Source organism: Dicentrarchus labrax, unplaced genomic scaffold, assembly GCF_905237075.1.
Source record: "Dicentrarchus labrax unplaced genomic scaffold, dlabrax2021, whole genome shotgun sequence".
Classification (NCBI taxonomy): Eukaryota; Metazoa; Chordata; class Actinopteri; family Moronidae; genus Dicentrarchus; species Dicentrarchus labrax.
This window is the reverse complement of record NW_026136715.1, coordinates 15429149-15450193: the sequence shown is the minus strand read 5'-3', so window position 1 is coordinate 15450193 and position 21045 is coordinate 15429149. Positions and strand designations below refer to the sequence as shown.

General features: G+C 40.4%; 2 protein-coding genes across 2 annotated transcripts; both read left to right on the top strand.

Moving 5' to 3' along the window:
* The first annotated feature begins 361 nt into the window (after nt 1-361).
* On the top strand, nt 362-6402 carry ankrd33aa (ankyrin repeat domain 33Aa). The gene is made up of 5 exons (XM_051424121.1): nt 362-663; nt 2005-2322; nt 2457-2586; nt 2677-2817; nt 3771-6402. The coding sequence occupies exons 2-5, from the start codon at nt 2065-2067 to the stop codon at nt 4592-4594; spliced, it is 1353 nt and encodes a 450-aa protein (XP_051280081.1). The 5' UTR covers nt 362-663; nt 2005-2064; the 3' UTR covers nt 4595-6402.
* Nucleotides 6403-8722: 2320 nt separating this feature from the next.
* acvrl1 (activin A receptor like type 1) lies at nt 8723-19648 on the top strand. The gene is made up of 10 exons (XM_051424120.1): nt 8723-9427; nt 14839-14910; nt 15535-15771; nt 16141-16343; nt 16444-16543; nt 16626-16772; nt 16908-17183; nt 17344-17541; nt 18351-18481; nt 18572-19648. The coding sequence occupies exons 2-10, from the start codon at nt 14841-14843 to the stop codon at nt 18716-18718; spliced, it is 1509 nt and encodes a 502-aa protein (XP_051280080.1). The 5' UTR covers nt 8723-9427; nt 14839-14840; the 3' UTR covers nt 18719-19648.
* The last annotated feature ends 1397 nt before the right edge of the window (nt 19649-21045 follow it).

Genomic DNA, 21045 nt, shown 5'->3' with positions numbered 1-21045 from the left:
TGCCCCAGCAAATGGATTTCCATGGGAAAACAGACCCCAAGATGCTGTCTCCCATCACACAGACACACTGAAATTATGCAGGCAGGGGGTCCTCAGCAGTACAGCAGATTTGGAGGCCATAGCCTCCATGATTCAGTCACAGCACTTCTTTGGACCGTTAGAGAGGTTTGCTCTAACACAACAGACGGGCAGCAGAGAGTCGTGGATGGACAGATTCTGAGAGAGCTGTGGAGACAAGTGAGAGAGAGTGAGAGAGAGAGAGAGAGAGAGAGAGAGAGAGAGAGAGAGAGAGAGAGAGAGTGAGTGAGCAGACTAACTCAACCGACTGTAAGGGGAGCAAGGTTGGCTGCTGTCTGTTTCTTTCTCTTAATCCTTAAATCTTCTGTAATCAGGATGAGAGGGAGAGAGCATGTTGCCTGACTTAGGACGGCAGAGTCTATGTTGGGACCTGGACGGATTGGCAATGTAACTGGCCAGTAGGAAAGATGGAGGGAGGAGGAAGGCATTCAGCTAGAGTCAGTTTGGGAAACTTAAACCAGTTTCTATCAAGAGCCAACAGGAAGAGTGGAAGTCCAAAATATGAGGATGGTTTAACCACCGAGAGCAAATTCAAAAAGAGAGAAAAAAGAGAAGAGGACTAAACTATGGCTGGATTGTTTTAGGGTGAGATTTTGATTATTACTATTTGTTCTAACAAGTGTTTCTCTGTGCTTTGGCACAAATGGTTGCATATTTTTACATCGTCACTCCACAGTTTGGAGAGGCAACAGAGACAGCTCATATTCAAAATTCAGAGGAAGAAGCTTGACCAGATTGCAAGGTGTTGCACAGCAGGAAGTGTAAGGCCACAATGACAGTGTTAGCTTTCTATGTTTGGGCAGAAGGAAGAAGTGAGAGAAAAGTTTGTGTGTTAATAATCTTCATTCTTCTGACACAAAGTCGAAACAGAAACATATGTTTGTGGGATTGAAGTTGAGCAGTTCTATCTGGCATTTAACGAGAGTTCATCCAAAATGCGCTTTTACTCTAATAACTTAGCATTAATTGAATAATTGTCAGCAGGTGCAAAGCTGAGCTTGTGCAAACAATTGTCTGTGTGAATTTGTGCCTAATGTGGATATGGTGCAGTGATGTATGCAGGGCCAAGGAGTCTTGACGACTGAAATCCTCAATCCCTCACTGGAAAGCAATCAAGCTCTTTCTCACTTCCTGCAGCTCCTTCAAAACATTAAGAATGACTAACTCTTTCAAAGTCTGAGCCTTGAGGAACAGTGTCACCACTGGTTTCAAAATGTACTTCATACAAACGCTACATTTATATGAATAGCCTTTGTGTAGTTTATTGAATTATACCAGAGAACCACTGGATACCCCAGTGTACTTGTCCTGCAAACCAGTGTGACACGGTTAAGACACCATGACAGATGCTGTCGCTTGCCTGGCCTCCCATTGCTTCCGGCACCATATGGCCTTTCTCGACCCAGTACTCCCCTCCTACTATGCCTTCTTTCACATTACTTTCACAGACTGAGCTTCTGCAGATATACAGCATTTATTGCCCATTTATTATTTGTAGAAATATATATATACATAAATACATGCCTTGCACATTTTTACACATTTCAGAGTATTAATAAATGTATTGGAAACGTTTGTTTAATCTCAGAGTCAATATAACTGATCCTCTATTCTATAATAGGCTGAGCTAGCAAACAAGCATTGACAAAAAGTATGTTATACAGTCAGCTTTCCTATCTTGTAAATCACAGACTTATGGATCAGCCGCTCTGACAGGAGGGCTCAGGTGAGCTCCTTATCCTCTTTAGGCATCATGCATTATAGACAAGGCCTTTTCAGGTCTTCAGATCTATTTAACATGCTAACTTCAAAGGCTGCCAAGGTTTTGTTGTTAGTCATGTAGTGTAAGTAAAACAAAATCGAGTAAATTAAAATGTGTTTATATTGTGTCCATGATAAAAAACATTTAATGTTTTACTATTCAAGATGTGGATGGTGTGGAGCAGACCTGACACTAAGGTGTGATCCCAGGCAGAAGGGGGTCCAATGGCCACTGCAAATTATGACCCCCACCTGGGCGCAGGCCCATCCGAGGATTCGGAGATCCTACTGGATGATTATGACTCAGGGAGCGTTCTTTCTGATGACTCGGTGCTTCCTGAATATGAAAGGGATGAAAAGGATAAAGAGCCGGCTAAAACGCTGTATGAGGCCTGCGCTAAGAATGACCCCACATCCTTGCGTAGGATCCTGGAGAGAGGAGTCACTAAAGAAGAGGCCATGGAGCTGGACATCAATGGCAGGGTGAGATGGATTTCATTTTCCTTTTTATCCCACAAGGAAAGTGAAATCTATATTTCTGCGATGAAAAAGGTTGAATATAAAGGTAAATATACAGTTTAACAAAGGTCCATTTATTTCCATTTGTCTCCCCTCAGAATGGACTGATGGTAGCGGTGGGCAAGGGATTCATAGACATTGTCACCATGCTGCACATGTGTCCATTAATAGACATCAACCACCAAGACAATGATGGCAATACTGCCCTCATGTTTGCTGCCCAGGCAGGTATGTCTGGTGACACATGCAGCGCATATCCGCAATATCTAGTCTCAGGCAATTCTACAATATTAACATAATGTTGTTTCTTTCAACCAGGCTTCGTCACCATTCTAAACTATATCATTAACTACTACTCTGGTGTGGACACTGAGGTCAGGGATCCCCGTGGCTTTACAGCCCTCATCAAGGCAGGCCTGCAGGGCAGAGAAGAGTGCGTGTCCGCCTTGATAATGCATGGTAGGTTTATGGTACATAAGATCTCCAATAAACTTTGCAATGTTTAGATAGGAGGAACATCTGGTGTCCGTGCACACATGGACAAGAGATTTATTCAGTCCAGATTCTTAGATTTGTGTAGACCCTGAACTATAGTACATATCGGTTTAGGAAAAAACAGACAGTTAGGATGCAAGGATCACAAATATAAAATGTACAATTCATAAACTTGCACAGGAAAGCATATATCAAAAAATGTAAATGTTGTATACATGTGACATACAGGGTAAACCAGGACATCTGATCTGTGAACTAATCTGGTCTTTGTTTGGGCCGCAGGGATTAGTCCATATAAACTGTACAGGGACACATTTAGGATCTCATTATAAAAATTCCTGCCCTGCTCTATTTAAAGACCAATTATGTCAGAGAGAGAATGACAACATTAGTCCATAATCTAATTGTATTTACAGGCAAACTTGAGCTATATGTGGAATAGAAATATATGTCTGGTGATCCTGGATTTGTTTTAAAGCCTTATATTTACTTACTTATACTTATTATTCTTTCAGTGGATTGTCATAGTCTTTGAAATAGACACAGCTTCCATCCAATAGTGGGTTAAACTGAATTAGATAGCATTTATAGAGAGAGAGAGAGAGAGAGAGAGAGAGAGAGAGAGAGAGAGAGAGAGAGAGAGAGAGAGAGAATCTGCAGGATTTAGTATCATGTTTTTTTTTCACCTAACTGCAATCTATATCCTATTCCATAATGCTGTCAAATGACCTGATTTCTGGTAGTGTTACGCTACACAGCTAGTCAATGAACTGTGCTTCAAAAGCGACCACATGGTGGGGTAATTTTACTTAGCTGAAGGAGCAATTGATTTCCTCACATCCCTCAGCATCCAATGATTATTAACTTGTTTCCTTGTTTTCACCGCATTCTGTTATGTTCTCCTTTTTCATGTGCAGGTGCAGATATGTATGCAGTGGACCTGGTCCAAGGGAGAAGTCTAAAGGACTGGATCCTTAGGACCGGAGGCTTTGAGACTATTAAAAGAATACGCCGCCTTCAGGCTCATCCTGTAGCTGAGCAGTTCTGTGATAGCTACATTCCAGAGTGGCCTGAGCTGAAGCAACTGGTAGCAAAGGCCACTGCCAACAAAACAGCCAGTCAGAAGCTGAGGCAACGCTTAAAAGACAGCCTTTCTTTCAGCTTCCCTCAGGACCCCCAAGACAATGGGGTCATGGACCATATGGTGCGGATGACAACAGGCATCCACAGCCCCATGGTAGCCACTGGTTGTCGTCCACTCTGTCCCAGCAGCCCCCCAGAGATTGGCAAGAGACGGTTTGCCGTACCTGAACTGCTTGAAAAGCACAGCAGCAAAGAGTTGGAGGAGAGCACAGTGTCCCATACTAAAGGCTCCATCACCTCAGTTTCTCCCACTCCTGTGTCCGCCGCCTCTGTATCTCTGACCTCCTGCTGCCAGAACTCAGAGCGCAGGGAAAGCGTGACACCAGGCGGCATGAAGAGCTACATTCCCCGCAGCATGGCACATAGGAACAGCATCTTCCCCTCAGGCTGTATTCCTAAGATTGAAGTGACTAAATCTGGGGAGCCCACTCCAAAGAAAGAGAAAAAGAAGAAAATGCGGAAGGGCTACCTGGAGCCTCCTGTCTGGAAGTACAAGGAGGCCAAGGAGGAGAAAAAGAGAGAGAAGAAGCAACAAGAAAAAGAAAAAGAGCAACAGAAAAAAAGTAAAGGGTCCAAACGTTCATCAAGCCATAAATGAGGCTTCGTTCTCTTTTCCTCAGAGAATTTCTCTGTGATAACTTCATGCATGAGGGTTGAACATTACAGTTACTCTGAGGCCAGAATTAACAGAAGAAAAGGGAATAGCAAAACCAGTTGGGAAGTCAGCAATAGACAATTAAAACGCATTGACGTTTGAACTTCGGCTTGGGAAAACTGGAGTGACTTGAATTTTATGTATATTCCAGCATCTTTGGAAAGCTGGACATGATGTTTGGAGATATACAGTGACATGTTTTAGTGTGGATGTTTCTTAATGCAACTCCTACCTTGTGGATTTGAAGATTAAGTCTCACAGGGATGCAAAGTTATACTGACTGAATTATTTCATTTTAAAGGCACAGTTTTTGAATTGATTTTTAAGTAGCCTCCCATCATGGTATTCAGCTGCAAGACAACCAAAGTAATAGCAAAGTTGCATCAGCACCCAATTACTATAAAATCCTCCTTTGTCCACTCTGCAATGGAAGTAATGGCACCCCACTGAATGCACCGATTGTTACAGAAATTGGCTCACCAATGGAGGCACAAGAGGGACTGTATCAATGCTAACGATCCCTCTTGCACCACCATGATATTAAGGTTAATTCACCTCGATACATGTGATTTGCTGCGCAGATAATCATAAATCATAAATTGATACAAAGGTCACTAATGACGGTATTAATGATGTCGTCACTCCAGTGTCAAGATCTCTTTTTCACCTATAAACAAACCCTTTTGACCTCAGAACATAAGCTGGTCCATTTCTGATAACTATAAAGTTGATCTAACCTTCCTGACAAATGCAGCATCGGTGGGATACTTTTATCCAGCAGGGTTTTGTTCACTTCAGACAGTTTGACCATGATGCACAGAGAAAGTTGTTTGCAAAGATTCAGAAACAGGAAGTCATATAGCTGTGTAATGCACTGTCCAATTATGATTAAAACTGCCCAGTTGTAGTAGATTTGTACGCAAAGCAAAGTTTAAATTACTTTTGAGCTTACAACCCTTGACTGAGCTTCAAAACAGCAATTTCTTCCCATTTTACAGCATTTTACAAATGAAATCAGTCACCATTTTGAGTTTTATAAAAACACCCTTATTTTTATTCTTCTATAAAGGTTATCAAATCTTCACTGTATGCAACATGTAGCATCTACTGGAGGCCTTCATTAAGTCTTTTTGACTGAATTGTAATACTCCAAACTGTTTTGCTGTGGCATGTGCAAGATGTAAAAATAACTACAGAAAAAAGGAACCATGACATATCTGCAACATTTAGATTTGAGAAAAACTGTTCACAAGTATACAACTCCTCGGTGCTTAATGTACTGTGTTTGATGGGCTTTTACTTGGACACCAGAATTGCTGTCTGTAAAAAAATTTAAGAGACAAATAGCAGACCTCACATGTTATCTATGCACAGCAAATCAATTATTTGTACATAATGTTACTCAGGAAATCGTTTGTTAATAATATGTTGGGCATTATACATTAAGCATCTGTCAAGGCAAGAAGTCTCTTTTTGGGTCCAGCTTGCATTGGAATTAAAATATTCTGTGTATAGATCAACTTGGTAATTGCTGAAATCATAACCAATAACTCATACAGCTGTAACAGCAATACATGTTCTAATTAAAACAAAATATATTTAAATGTGTTATCTAAAAAAATTATGTATTTAGATGCTGTTCTTACAAAAAAAATATTAGAGGATCATTTCTGGGGTTGTTTATCTGGATCAAGAGACTCAGAAAACTCAGGTCTTCTGTGAGACAAATAAAAATGTGTGTTTGAATGAGAGCCTGGAATTAGTGTGCTGACCTTTGCAAGTGAGTTTGTTTTTCTTCAGTCTGCTGAATCTTTAACTCTGGTGATCTGAAAGTGATTAGTGTGTTTGTGGTTGTTACAGGACATTTAGAGAAAAGATTTTAAAGTGAACTCCTCAACTCTGCCATGAAGATATGGTATTTACACACAAGAAATGTATAATTTCCTTAACTGGCATGCATGTGATTGATACGTGCCTCTTGTCTGGCACGTAACCTTGGTTACTCTTTTGCAATGAAGCTACTTAGCGCTTCTTAAGGAAGCCTATAATGCGCTCTCTCTCCAGTGGCATGAAATGGCTTTTGAACCCTTGTCTGTAATCTTTTAATCCAATATGCAGTTTATCAGTACATAACAATTAGCTTTAATTGGTAGTAACAAATGGCTACCTTGATGCATTCAAGAATATTTCATATAATTATTTGTATGAAAACATGATGCAGCTGGTTAGTAGCATTATATATTCAGCATTTTGACTCACTTCCTCTTCACAGGGGAACTTGGGTACTTGAGGTCAACTTCAAAATAAATACTTCCCTAGAGTTCAGGGAAAGAACACATCAGACACATATTCTCATACACAGAAAACAAACCAGATTGTACAGAATTTGAGCTCTGAAGCTCTTTGACCACACAGTGAATCATGAATGTAACTTAAGTCAGCATTGTATTTTGACTTTATGTGCTGTGTCCACTGTTAAAACTTTGACAATTCAATAATACTGAAGGGGTAGTAAAACAAGTCTTCTCTTTATCAAGAATCAGCCTTTGGAAAACTGACAGTATGAATGAATGTCTGTTGAAGCAATATCACATTCCCTCTGCTCTAGTATATTATACAGCAAATAGAGGCTTTTTAGAAAAGCCTTAAGGGAATAGGACAGAGTGGCTCTTTGAATCACAGAGATAAGTAGAAAAGAAAAACAAGTACTGATTTTGAAAAAAGAACAATTTGCTCTCTTTTCTACATGACAGCTGATGTGAGAGCGTCCAGCTGTTTCTTCAGCCGTAAGCCAAAAACGGAGAGATTACAGAGCCTGAGAACAAGGAGGGGAATTTATATTACAGACATGAAGACATCTCTCTCAGGCTCTGCTGAATGAAGTGTTTTCATACAGCAGAGTCTGCCTGGCATCCAAGAGACAACTGTATTTGCCATTAAGACAGACTTTGACTGCCACAACTGCTGTAACAGAAAGGCACTGATGTGTTTTCTTCAGTTTAAGAGGATGCTCGCCAAATTTATTAGACACACTGATTAGGAGGATTAAGTGTTTCTCAAGAGAAAAAATTGTTTTACAGTCATCCTCTGCTCAAAAATGTGTTTTGATTATTGTTGCATCACTTTACATACGTGGTGCAGAATGATGTGTGGGCAGAGTTTGACACTAGAGGGCTGAGTTTCAGACATGTACGCATGAGCATGATTTTATAACATCAACTAGTCTGGAAGTCAGTCATTGCTCAATATGGAATGAATACAAGTGTGATGTGGAAACTCCAGTGCACATACACTAAAAATTGACTTTTCAAGGCTTTAAGGAGCTTTATAGTGGTTGTTTTGCTCTTCTGGTTCACTCCTACAGCTCTAGCACTGTTTTAAAAACACAACAGACAGCTGTTTTCAGCAGAAAAAATCTAATAAACCTACTGTACACTACCTAGGTGGTTCTCAACCCTATTGTATCCAAAATTGATACATATTGGGCCATGGACCTGTGTTTGATAAGACGATTCTCAGGAATATCCATCTGATAAGATTGAATTATTCCACAACTGTCCATACTGTAGATTAAATTGTGACACCCATGAATACAATAATCATCCATATACATTCTCTCATTAGGCTAACTTGTAGTCAATTAAATAATAGCTAAATGTAAATATTCCCCATTCCTGGGACCCCTGGAACCCCCTCAAGGCCCCTTGAGGTCCCTGGACCCCAGGTTGAGAACCGCTGACCTGGGCTACTCAGGTGACAGAAGTCAGTCACTAGCTGGTGAACTTAGTGGAGCAGCTGATGAGTTAAAAGAGTGAAAACTGGAGTCCAAATGAATGATAACGTTGCTTTCTGTTTGCAGACAGTTATTCCAAGCAACTTATGTTCATGCTTCTGAGAACATGTCTTTAAGTTTATTACTAATACTGATGACAGGATTTTATGGTTTAATAAGAAATTCCGAGCAGTTCTTGTTTTTACTCAGAGCAATGTTATTGTATCATAGTGGGGTCTTTGAAGCACATTCCTGTCAGTGCAGTGCAGACACCAGTCCACAGGGGAAAGAGGAAAATGAGAGGTTTAGCGAGCAACAGGAAAACCGCTATGAGAACACATTCCAGGCAGAGCAGAGTCTGTACGGGACAATAAGGGGTGGGACAAGAACTGTATACTATCTAAAAATATGTAATCTTGCCTTTAGATCAGGACCATAGACAGACAACAAAACACGTTCTTGCTTAATGGGAGAGGACTGACAGAGAGCCTTCACTTCAAGCGGAAAGAGTCGGGGCTGCGTCCAAAACCGACGACGAGGGTTCGCGTTGTCGGTTCATCAGCGCAGATTTGGACCGAGATGAGATAGGCTACAGCCCGCTGTTTGTCGCCCTGTCGGGACACAACTGCCAGTTCTTTTCCTCTTCTTTTTTTTAAAGAGGAAAATTCCTCTCCTCTTTTTTTTTTGAGAGGTAACTCGTTGTTGAACGGGGTAAGCAGTTTAATTTGCTTTTGGAGCAAAGAAGGGGAAAAAACTGCGGACGAACTTTTTCCAGAAACGACTTATGGTCGTCACCAGGATGTGAGCTCTCTCTCTCTCTCTCCCCCTGGATGAAACATCTGCCCCTGAGCCCCTTTTTTTTTACCCATAGTCTTGAAATGGAGGCAGTTGTGTTTTAAACTTACTTTTACTTATAGCCTACTGCAATACCACGGACGGACACTTTTAGTAACTTTGATATGGGAGACGTGCGGCTGTCAAGTTAAGAGCTGAGCAGAAAACAGGTACGGAGTAAAACGTGAGTTTCGCTTTCTCTAGGTGTTCGACGGTGTAATGATTTCTAACTGATTTAACATGTAGATTGTTACTAATAGTGACCTTTGACAGCGCTATACATCACTCCACGTGTTTCCAGATGTGAACCAACAGGTGTGAAGAAGTGGCCTACCTGAGCCAGAGGCAGATCAACAGCATCATCTTCTTAAACTTTAAATTACCTCTCTGGAAGCCGATATTTGTGCAGCTTTTATCCATTTCTCAGTCATACAGTCAGGGCAGCCACAATAAATTGCATTTATTAAAGTATATATTGCACAGAGGGATGTATCTGCCTATACACCAGTGGTTGAAAATACTTAAAGTACATTTAGCCTACTGTTGAGTCATTTGCATTTCATCCTGCTAATGTCTACTTAGGCAATTATTGAATACTTTTTATTCCACTGCATTTATCTTACAGCTGTAGCTACAAGCATAGCTAGACCGATAAATCAACAGAGCCGATAAACTGTTAAAAATATGTTTATGGTATATTTATTTAAAGTAGTTAGAGGTTAAATGTTAATGCATCAGTAATAATGGTCAAATTATATATTACATAATAATAAAACACTGACCACTGACATTCTGCTGCATAAAAAGTACTTTTGATACCTTAAGCAGCACGTTTGTTCATGATATGTGTTTCTACTTAAAGCAGCTATAGGGAAATTTCATTTTGTGTTGTTTCTTGCCCCTGTGGACAAAAGCGGTAGTGTTTCTACTGCCTCATTTCCTCTGTTTTCAAGTAGAAGCCAACTCAATCCGACACAGTGGCAGACATTAGCTGACAATAACTATGTAGAAATAGCCAATCCTCTCGCTGATGGTCTTGTTTGTTTATGGTGGTCACACAGAGTTATCTGTATTAATTTGAGACAGCCTTATAACCAGTTAAAAAATACCTTGTCGTACGTTTAAGTAAGATTTTGAATGTGGGACTTGTACTTGTAAAAGATCCTTGGACACACATCATGAAACATCTTGCTTATAATTTCTTTGCCCACATTAACAGGTTAGAGCAACCACACTGCCAGTATAAGCCGCACATCTCACACACGTCTCAGGCATCGTGAACAGTTCCCACTAAAAACAGACAGTGAAAAGCATCTGTTCATAGTCATATCAAGATACCAGCAACATATGCACCGTTCACAACAGTTTTAATGTCTGTGTCTGTACAAAATGTGACAGACATGGAAAAAAAAAGTTTAATATTTTTTAACTCATCTGTTTCAGACAGAGTTCATACATTTGTTTATTGTATTGTTTGTATCAAAGGCAAGGAAGAAAGATACGGCTGGCAGTAGCATTGCCGCAGCATAAATGCTCTCTGTGTGGACATCGCAAGTCACAGCTGTTCAGGGAGGCAGCCGCACAGCTCGCGCACGCTGTGTGTCCAGGCTGTAGCGCTGTGTATTTGCAAGCACCATGGAGATACGATAAATGTCACTAGTAGATATATTTTAGAAAAACATTTGTACACCACGGGCATGTCATAGTACACCCCCATATACATTTGTATTTATCACAGTCGCTCTAACATCCAACATCATAGCCCTCTGTTTGCGTTAACATTGCTATCTAGTGGTTGAGAATCCATCCATCCAGTATCACAAAACGAAATATACGATACTCAAAGCCTATCAGTATTTTCTTAAACTTACTTTGTTGTATTTTACTTAAGTGATAGGTCCGCATATTTGCTTCTGGCCTGTACTATGTGGCAAGATCCTTCTTTCAAAACATGTAGTGAAAAGTTCATACCTCTTGAAATGTGCAGAATTGGCATATTTGCTGGAGATGTTTGTCTGTATCTTTTGAAAGTAAAACTTGCCTTTTTCCCCTCCCTGCAACTTTTCACTTGTCCCCCTCCTTCATCCATCCTACACACACACACACACACACACACACACACACACAAACCCACCTAGGGCAGACATTTTCCTATTTGGGCATAGGTGGTGATGGAAGTCACATGAGCTCTTTCCCGATCAGTGCTGTTGTTGGGCCATCAGGTGTGGGTCATACTCAAACCTCTGTGTGTGTATCACTTTTATTTATCTAATTATTCTTCCTCTTCTTTGGAAGTAAAGACGAAATTGTGTGTGTGTGTGTGTGTGTGTGTGTGTGTGTGTGTGTGTGTGTGTGTGTGTGTGTGTCTGAGGTATATTTGTCCTTTTCTTCGCCAGACATGCATTCATAAGGAATGCATGTGAGAGCATGCAGGCAAGCAACTGAGCCATAAAGCCTGCCAAGCCTAGCTTTGTCTGTGAAATGGAGATACAATCAGTCTGTCGCTGTAACTAGCAGACGGTCCCAATCACTGGATTACAGATTTAAAGGTTTTTACCACTTAAAACACACAAAGAACACAAGCGTTTTGTGGCTATGTCATTAAAAAAAAGAACTGAATGTGATGTTGTCTTGACATTTAAACCACATGATAGAAGCTTTTACAGTAACACTGCTTAAAGTTACTTTCCACAGGAAGAGTTATAGGGCTTTTCGGTGTGATGAGGCCCCAGTTGAGGGCCTGTGGGAAGCTGCTGTGCTATGCCATGCCCCCACCATCCACCACTATAACCAAACAGTCATCCAGATGGAATGAGAGATCTGCCTCCCCAAGTCAAAGCTGTAGATGAGAGGAAGAGATGACAATGGATCTCTTCCCCTTGGGTCACACGGGTGTAGCGTAGTACAGAATGGAGGCAAACAGGATCTGATTACTGCTGTCCGCTATGTCGGGACTCTGTGGATGATAAAATGATAGCTAGAGAAATAAGTGATTCGCAAGTTCCCTCTGTGGGTGGAGTGTTTAGGTTATTCCTCCACTGCACCCACATATTAACCACCACTGACATGTAGACTGCACGAAACAGGAAGTGCACTTTTGTTTTTTGGTAAAATATGGCTTGCGGTTTTTTCAGCGAGTTCAAAGTGCAGTCAGCTCTCTGTGTTGAGCTAGTGCCTCACAGCTAACCCCGGATGAGAGGAAAGTCTAAAGATAGTTTGTCAGACATTTTTTATCAGATTTGTTATGTGAAATGGAAATTACCTAATCTAAGAGATTTCTCTGAGATTTCACATTTGATCTTGACACTTCGACAAACATGGGAAACCCCGTTCAGAACATGCTCTCATTTTCAAGACAACTATGTATCTTCTTAGAATAGATGCATTTTAAAGAAAACAAGTAAAACAGGATTTGAAAATAAAGAAAAGCAGACACCAAAAGTGGCCAATCAGATACAGATATTCATGCTGAACACCTTCGCTCCTCTGGTTTCTCTTCTTTGACATTTGACACGACTTATTGAAATGACTATGGTAATGTGAGGGTTTCCTGTAGTTTGTACTTAAATATATCTAGCTAGATGCATCAGAACTAAAGGAGGATATCCGTAGCTTTGTGCTGACATGTGCAAGTTTCACTGCCAGATATGTGTGGTTCAAGGGTTATTTGCTGTGAGAGACTTGAGGTAGGATAACAATTTATACTAGAATATGATGATAAATCATGCTGTGGTGTTAACTTTCAGAAATATGCCCATTTAGAAAGCATACTTCAGTTTTAATTTATATATGGATAGGACTCTACCTGAGTCTGTGCTCTGTCGGAGTTGAATCTCATTCAGTCTTCTACGCTATTTTTTTGTTGCTATTAGTTATGTCATTTGTGGTCTACCTGTTGTGGGGTTTTTTCCTGAAGCATACTATAGTTATAAATCGTTGGACTAACAGTGATGCAGTTTGGTTTACAACTCAGTACATGTTTATTTCATCAGATTTGTAAATAAGGTTTTTATTTGGTAGTGGAAAGTGTATATAAAATGTGCAGTAATGTGAGCCAGGCTAAATGTAATCTTTATATAATTTTATTTTGCTGAAGCCAAAATGATTCATTAAACCTTTCTATTTTGCCAGAGTAATACAGTTATATTGTCATTACGTATAGCTGATCCAATAAATAACAAACTACAATCCTAAAGAATACAATACTATAGGTTTTCCTAGCGTGATGAAGGATTTTTGCCCACCTTGCATCAACTTCAAGAATTTTCCAAACAGCCATCAGTCCAGTTAATTCTGTATTATTTTTGGACTTCAATCACACACATGTATAACAGCAACAACGTCCATCCAAGTACACACATTTGAGATTTACAGGACAGACCTCAAGTGTTGCACAAAAAACAGATTGCAAGCAACATTTTCTCACTGCACTTAAAAGAAGCTGCCAGCAGGCCCCAGTAAATCCAGTCCAGCAAACAATACCTAACCACATTAGCCAGATAAACTGCTCCTATCTGTCAACAACTCTCAAACAACAGCATTTCCAAGACATGGTTATTAGGTGATAGGAATACTGCTGTTAAATAATGGTGAAGAAAGACATTAAAATACCTCAGGGTTTATGTGGGTGCTTGTGCTATTGTGTGCGTGTTTGCTTTTCTAGACAGCCTTACAAAGAATAGAGTCTAAATTGTGCACAGAACATAAAAAACTTGAGAGGCATTTGGACAGAGCTTGTATTAAAGCCAAACACGTGCATCTATTTAGACATTGGCACAGTGTATGTAGCAATGAAATAATCAATGTAGGATCTGTTACAGTAGATATTTATACAGTGTTTTATGCTTTTAAAAATATGGCACTCATTTTGTTCTTTACTGAAAAAATGTAAAGTTCATTTAGTCACTTTTTACCAGTATTTTAAATTAAATGTAACATGCATTATCTCACCTGGATGTCAAGTTACAGACCACTGTGTGCTACAGCAGTGGGAAAGGCTAAGTGGTGTATGAGGGCCCTCCTGCTTGCGTGACCCTCAGCAATGCAGCCCTAAACAATGAGCAGACCTGAGTCTCGCCAGCCAGCCGGGTGGGGCCACTCAATGGCAGGAAGCGTAGCCATCAATATTTACTCTGCAAGCAGGGTAGTCGAGGAGTCGACAGGCCTGGAGCCTGGGTAGCACAGCACCACACACAGTCTCAGCACACATACACAAAACACTCTGGAGTGCTGTTACAGCCTCCTTCCCCTAAGCCCCCTTTTCCCACCCAATGCAATTACAACACAGGCAGACAGGCTGGGCCCTCGGACTGTTGTTTTTGACCTCATAGCTTCCTCTGCCAAACAGTCGGGGCTTTAACCGCTGCTCAGCTCTTCATAGACACCACTATTAAGTTACAGTCTGTACATTTAAATCACATTGCAGTTAAAATGAAGAAAAATTGCCTTATTTTTCCACAACGCCCCAAATTGAATCTCTGGTTTCTCATTATGACAGCTCCTAATAAAGAGACCACACTAACTGTATTATCGTCATTCGATTAGATTAACTGTTATTAATTGTTTTCTTCCTGTTTCCCAGAGATGGGAAGCTCTGCTCTGCTCACAGTGGTGCTAGGTGGGGCGCTGCTGTGGATCTCTGTTATCCATGCAGGTAAGTTAATGGTCAGATGTAGAAAATGTGTTGTAAAGAGCATTAGTTTTGTTCCATTCAGTTAAAGCTCTAATAAGAGGGGCTCACTAGCAGCTTTTAGGTCTTTGTTTTGGTTCTCCAGCTGGCACATAGACAGTATCGTTCAGTCTCACGGTTCTCACTAACCCTCCATTGTAAAACAATAGGCAGCTGTTTGCAACAAGCTCAGACAAGCAGAGTGTAAACCACTTACCTGGCATGAAATGCAGAGTCAAAGTAAACGAGTTGCTGTAGGTCTTTGTGCCTTTCCATGCACATGCACCATGTGTAGACACTAATTTATATGCTGCTGTGCTGGGTTGCACACCCATGAGTACAGGCTTTACCAACTTACCTGTCCATTACTTTATAAACACACATGAGATATCAGACCTCTATTATTAGTCAAAACTCACTCTTTGAATTGTGATTTGGAGTGTTGGCTTGCTTTTCTTTTACATTCCCAAGTTCAATCTACTTTGGTAGGTTTCTCAAATTATTATTGACTGATATAGGTATATGCAATATGTGCACATGCATGTATGCAGTTAATTTTGTGTGTGCTTGCCTTTCTGTCCTCACTGTGTGTAATTCCTTGTGCTTCAGACTCCGAAGATGATGGGAAGCTGCTGTGCACATGTGAAAATGAGAAAGGCACTTGCATGAATGGGACTTGCAGAGGAGACGTCTGCTTCTACACCTGGGTTCACGGCCGTGAAGAGAGGGGATGTTTCCCCAATCGTGTCTACAGAGAGCAGTGCTACACTTCCTTTGAGCATTTTTTTGTCCACTGCTGCAGAAAGAATCAGTGCAACGCCTTCACCACACCACCTCCAGACATTAGTCAGTACCCAAAACCATTGCTTTGAAATATTTTAACACCATATTTATCAATCTTGAAGAACCACTGTGGTACTGAGCCTCAGAGTTTACTGTCTTTTAGTCCTCTCAGGCTCATCTCACAACCCAGTGCAAATCCTGAATTACTTTCCTCTTGATAGTAACTGGTTCCCCCTTGTGGTCAGTTAGAGCTAATCAAAACTGCCTTTTTCCCTTTTGGACTGATGATGCAATAAATGTCATGTTACCAGTATATTTACCTTTAATTAAAAACAATTCTGGACTAAAACCTCTCCACCTCAATGCGCTGAACTATTCTTGACTGATTTCACAAACTCAAAAATGTGTGTGTTTGTCCGTATGTGTGTCTAGTTGCGGTGACAACAAAGTCTCCAGAACCCAATCGTCCGGAGCTGTGGATCACGGTGTCTTTGCTGCTGTTAATCCTGATTGCCAGCGTGTGTGGCCTGGTGCTGTTCCTGCGCTTCCGACGTGCACACTGCAGACTGAAAGATGCTGAAGACCATGATGTCACCATGCTCAAGGTCCCTAATGGAGAAGACCCCACATACGGCGTAAGAGACATTTGATGTTAATGTTTGACACAATATATTATCATGTTTAAGTTGTGTTCTCACGTATGGATTATTTCTGTGTGTCTGTGTCTTTCTCCAGGATATCTTTGATGAGTTTTGTACATCAGGGAGTGGGACAGGGCTGCCCTATCTGGTCCAAAGGACTATGGCCAGACAAATCTCACTTGTCGAGTGTGTCGGTCAGTCCCTGCTCACCACTGCTGCTCTTCTTTGCCCTGTTTTGTACTTTTCAGTTGTGTAATTGTGTCACTCTGTCTCCAGGTAAAGGCAGGTATGGGGAAGTGTGGAGGGGAACTTGGATGGGGGAGAGTGTGGCTGTCAAGATCTTCTCCTCCAGGGACGAGCAGTCCTGGTTTAGAGAGACAGAGATCTACAATACTGTTCAGCTGCGACATGACAACATACTGGGTATGGCAGCAGATTTCAATTCCAAAGAAATTATTAAGTTATTTAATTACCATATAGAGAAACGTACAGAGTAATTTCAAAAAGCATCAGCCAAAAGACCGATATTGAAATATCAATCTCCTATTCTGGCTTTAGGTTTCATAGCCTCTGACATGACATCCAAGAATTCCAGCACCCAGCTGTGGCTTGTCACCCACTTTCATGAGCTGGGTTCGCTCTACGACTTCTTGCAGTACAGCAGCTTGGAGCCTGAGAGCTGCCTGAGGATGTGCCTGTCTGTGGCCTGTGGCCTTGTCCACCTCCATACTGAGATTGTAAGCTCCCAGGAGAAGCCAGCTATCGCCCATCGAGACCTGAAAAGTCGAAACATCCTAGTAAAGCGGAACGGACAGTGCTGCATTGCTGACCTAGGTGAGGGTTGTGTAGAAGGAAGAACAGTGAAACTACCATGAATGGTTGTATCTGTTTTCAACTTCTGCTGTTAGTTACAGTTTATGTAATGAGACAAAAAAGCTACATCATGCTGATTTTGATAGTTTGTATTTGAGCTTCATGCATGCTTTCTCCTAAGGTTTGGCTGTGATACACTCTCAGTCCCATGACTACCTCGATGTGGGCAACAACCCCCGTGTGGGGACCAAGCGCTACATGGCCCCTGAGGTGCTGGATGAGACTATTCGTATGGACATCTTTGAGTCCTACAAGCAAACTGACATCTGGGCACTGGGCCTGGTCTTCTGGGAAATTACCCGCAGAACCATTGTCAATGGTAAGGAGACAACAGCCCATAAGAATTTTGTGCCTTTACAGTAATTTGCGATATATAATTATTTTTTTACCTATTTAAAAATTAGGATGAAAATGACAGACAGTGTATGTATATATATCAATGGATCTTTTATAAGTTGACGTATTACTCATCCACTTAGGCACATTATGTTGATGTGTTTTCTTGTCATGTCTGTCTGGCTCTGGTAGAGTATACATAAGAGGCAGTTAGTCCCATGTCTCTCAGCACTCCAGTGTTTTCATAGTCTGTGTCTGTCTCTGCTATCCTCTCTCATGATTAGCACTGCAGTAATTATAAACAGTCTTATCTGGTGTCAGCACTCACTTGTACATGGTCCAGATGCCCGTGCACACAGTTTGTAGATGCATGCACACATCCATGCACAAACGACCACGCACACACACATGCACAAACACACTTTGTCCAGATGGAAAGACTTTCATAACTTTGTGCGTTCTCACACAAACAACCACACACACACACTCAGCGGGCCTTGCAGATCTCCATCCCAGTGTAGTCTCCAGGGAACTGATATCTTTCCCTGCTTTCTTGTTTAGTCAAACATACTTTACAAAACTCCCACTACAGACTACCTAATTTCCAAGTGTGCTATTTCAGACATTGCATGACAGACATTTATCATTTTCTGAAATTGTATGATGGAAATTAAGGGTTTAAAGGTCGATGATGACCAAGATTGTTGTTGTGATAGTTTTCTTCGATTCGATTCAACTGGAGATTAAACACACTGTACACTGAGTCTTTTTTTCTCTGTTGGATTGTTTTAGGGATCGTGGAGGAGTACCGTCCTCCCTTCTTTGACCTGGTGCCCTTAGACCCCAGCTTTGAGGAGATGAAGAAGGTGGTGTGTGTGGACCAGCAGAGGCCCAGTCTCCATAACAGGCTTCATTCCCACCCTGTAGGCCATCTGATGACACATATATGGTACACATGTTACATTCTATTGTAATAGCCGGGTGGAATTTTATATTTTTCTCTTGTGTCATAGATCTTGTCGGCCATTGTGAAGATCATGAAGGAGTGTTGGTACCAGAGCCCACAAGCCCGCCTCACAGCCCTCCGAGTAAGGAAGACGCTTTCCAAACTGGACCACGACAGTGACTTCAGCATCGAGAAACTCAAGCGGGACGTCTAGACCGAAGCACTAGGATAAAACAGGGACTAAAGATTGAAAACGCCGGAAGGGATTTTGCACCACATTCCAACAGCACAAGGTGCATATCATTAGCATATTTTGAGCTAATGACTCACACAGTCACTGCATTATATTAAAACCATATGACTTTTAGCAGTAGTGTCTAGACTGGTTCGCACCCAAGGCTATGTTTTATGCATAGCCTAATTTCATCTGCCATATGTCTGGTGCCTCAAACCAAGAGGCCCCAACAAGAAAACTATTAAGACCAAAACTGTTTATCAAGGTTTTTCTTTTTGTTATGTTATAATTAACCGAACAATTCACTGGCTATTGTACACATACAGGCTTTTAATCATTATTGTCTAAAACTCCCATCATCATGACTAAAAGGAAAATCTAGCACAGCACAATTACTCATCCTCTTATCGAGAGAAGGAGAACATCATCCTGGTTTTTTTCTGATTTACAGTACAATTGCACTTACGGGGTTTTCCCATGATGACCAAAGTCACAGAAAGTTACAGAGAACACAAATGAATACAGGAAATATGTAAGTAATAACATGCTCATACCCAAGCACATTACTTTTTGTGAAAGCATATTTAACTTATGTAGAATGAGCATTTATTTTATGCACACAGACACATTGAGCTATTTAGTTGTACATATTCTAACAGCAGGGAAACTGTTGTCTTGTATCACCATTGGGTTTATTGTAAATATATTTCCAATGGGGTATTACTTTCTATTACTCAACAATGAGACACATTTTATATACCTTTTTGTACAACACAACCTTCAAATTATTTTTTTACATTTCTGTAGGCCTAAAATGTACCATACCATCACCATTACTATGGTCAGTAAAGAAATTCACAAACAGACGTATAATATTGTGTATGTTGAATAAAGGATTGTATTTTTCAACCGTTTGTGTTGTACATGCTATTTTGTACCATTAATGTTTGCAATTCTTTCATTGACCAGTAGAGGTCATCAGATAATAGACAAACAGTGATCCATACAGTTTACAGTAGTGCAGCTTAACTTGGGAGATTTATTGTGTAATCGGTTTTGCAATCATGTTTTCATTTGCAAAAAAAAAGTTAAGACCAATATTTCATTTCATCATAACACTGAAGTATAATCAACAGTTACTAATGTCAGGGGAAGGAAGAGGATTGATTATTTTACAGGACTATAATAACCAGTAGTGCAGTGGTGCCTGGAGAAGTGGGTACTCTTAATTTATGCCTTTTTTTTGTTAAAGTGGCCTGTACAGCAGAGGATAGGGACACCCTGTGTTATTAACAGTGACATGTAAGACTACTCTTGCATATTTAGTTCACATAAAAATGACCAAGTAGTATTTGCACATTGTCACTTAACTTCCGCTGCTTGACTTCGGGGAGTAAGGATCATTATGAAAATAACATTAGGCACAGAAGACGTGCAGATCATCAGAGGGGATTTAGAAGTGGTTATACCCAATGCTGACTGAAAAATAAGTAGGTATACTCTGTAAACTTGTGTATGCCCTGCACTACACGCCTGATAATAACCCACATATTACATGCACGAAAATTTAAAATGATATTAAGATGTTCACATTTTCTCTCAGCAACACTAACCTCACATACTGAGATGCTAAACTAGAAAATATAAATAACGAATGGAAGACAAGCCTGACTGAATGGGGACTTCATGAATGAACATGTAAAAGATAAGTTTATATATTCATTTTGCTGCATTATTCTTAGTAGTTTTTGATGTGATGTTCTCTATACATTAATATGTATAGAAAATATTCAACATAACCTTTCATTTGTTTATGTTTCACTTTGTAAATGAAAAATGCCACCATTGTTTTACTGATTGATGTTCTTGTATTCTTCTTATTTTGTACAGTGTCTTTGAGTATTCAGAAAAGCGCTTTCTAAATAAAAATGTATTATTATTATTATTTAAAAGGGAAAAAAATGACATATGTCAAAAACACAACTAATTCTGTTCTCAAAATCATAACTATCAGGAAACATTTTTGTTCACAGGTGAGTCACAAATCTAACCATAACCACTTGTTTCTGGCTTCTACCCGAGCAGCCAAGGTGTATGATCAGGTGTCAGATTTGTCACTTTGTCTAGAAATACATATTTTGCTTTCCTGGTGATATGGTGAGAAAATGTTGTCAAAGCAAAGCAACAAGTTTGAGGTCCGGTGGTTGGACAAAATAATTGTTTCAGCTCTGTCCCCTTCATGTCAGATCTTCATGGCAATGTTTTCCTTTTGTATCTGTCCTGCTTGCTCTTCCTTTATCTATCAG

Excerpts from the sequence above, each read along its gene's own strand:
- ankrd33aa (XM_051424121.1), top strand. The coding sequence starts at position 2,065 with ATGGCCACTGCAAATTATGACCCCCACCTGGGCGCAGGCCCATCCGAG. Across the intron at positions 2,587-2,676 it reads CATGTTTGCTGCCCAGGCAG|GCTTCGTCACCATTCTAAAC; the intron begins GTATGTCTGGTG and ends TCTTTCAACCAG. Across the intron at positions 2,818-3,770 it reads GTCCGCCTTGATAATGCATG|GTGCAGATATGTATGCAGTG; the intron begins GTAGGTTTATGG and ends TTTCATGTGCAG.
- acvrl1 (XM_051424120.1), top strand. The coding sequence starts at position 14,841 with ATGGGAAGCTCTGCTCTGCTCACAGTGGTGCTAGGTGGGGCGCTGCTG. Across the intron at positions 15,772-16,140 it reads CACACCACCTCCAGACATTA|TTGCGGTGACAACAAAGTCT; the intron begins GTCAGTACCCAA and ends ATGTGTGTCTAG. Across the intron at positions 18,482-18,571 it reads ACAGGCTTCATTCCCACCCT|ATCTTGTCGGCCATTGTGAA; the intron begins GTAGGCCATCTG and ends CTTGTGTCATAG.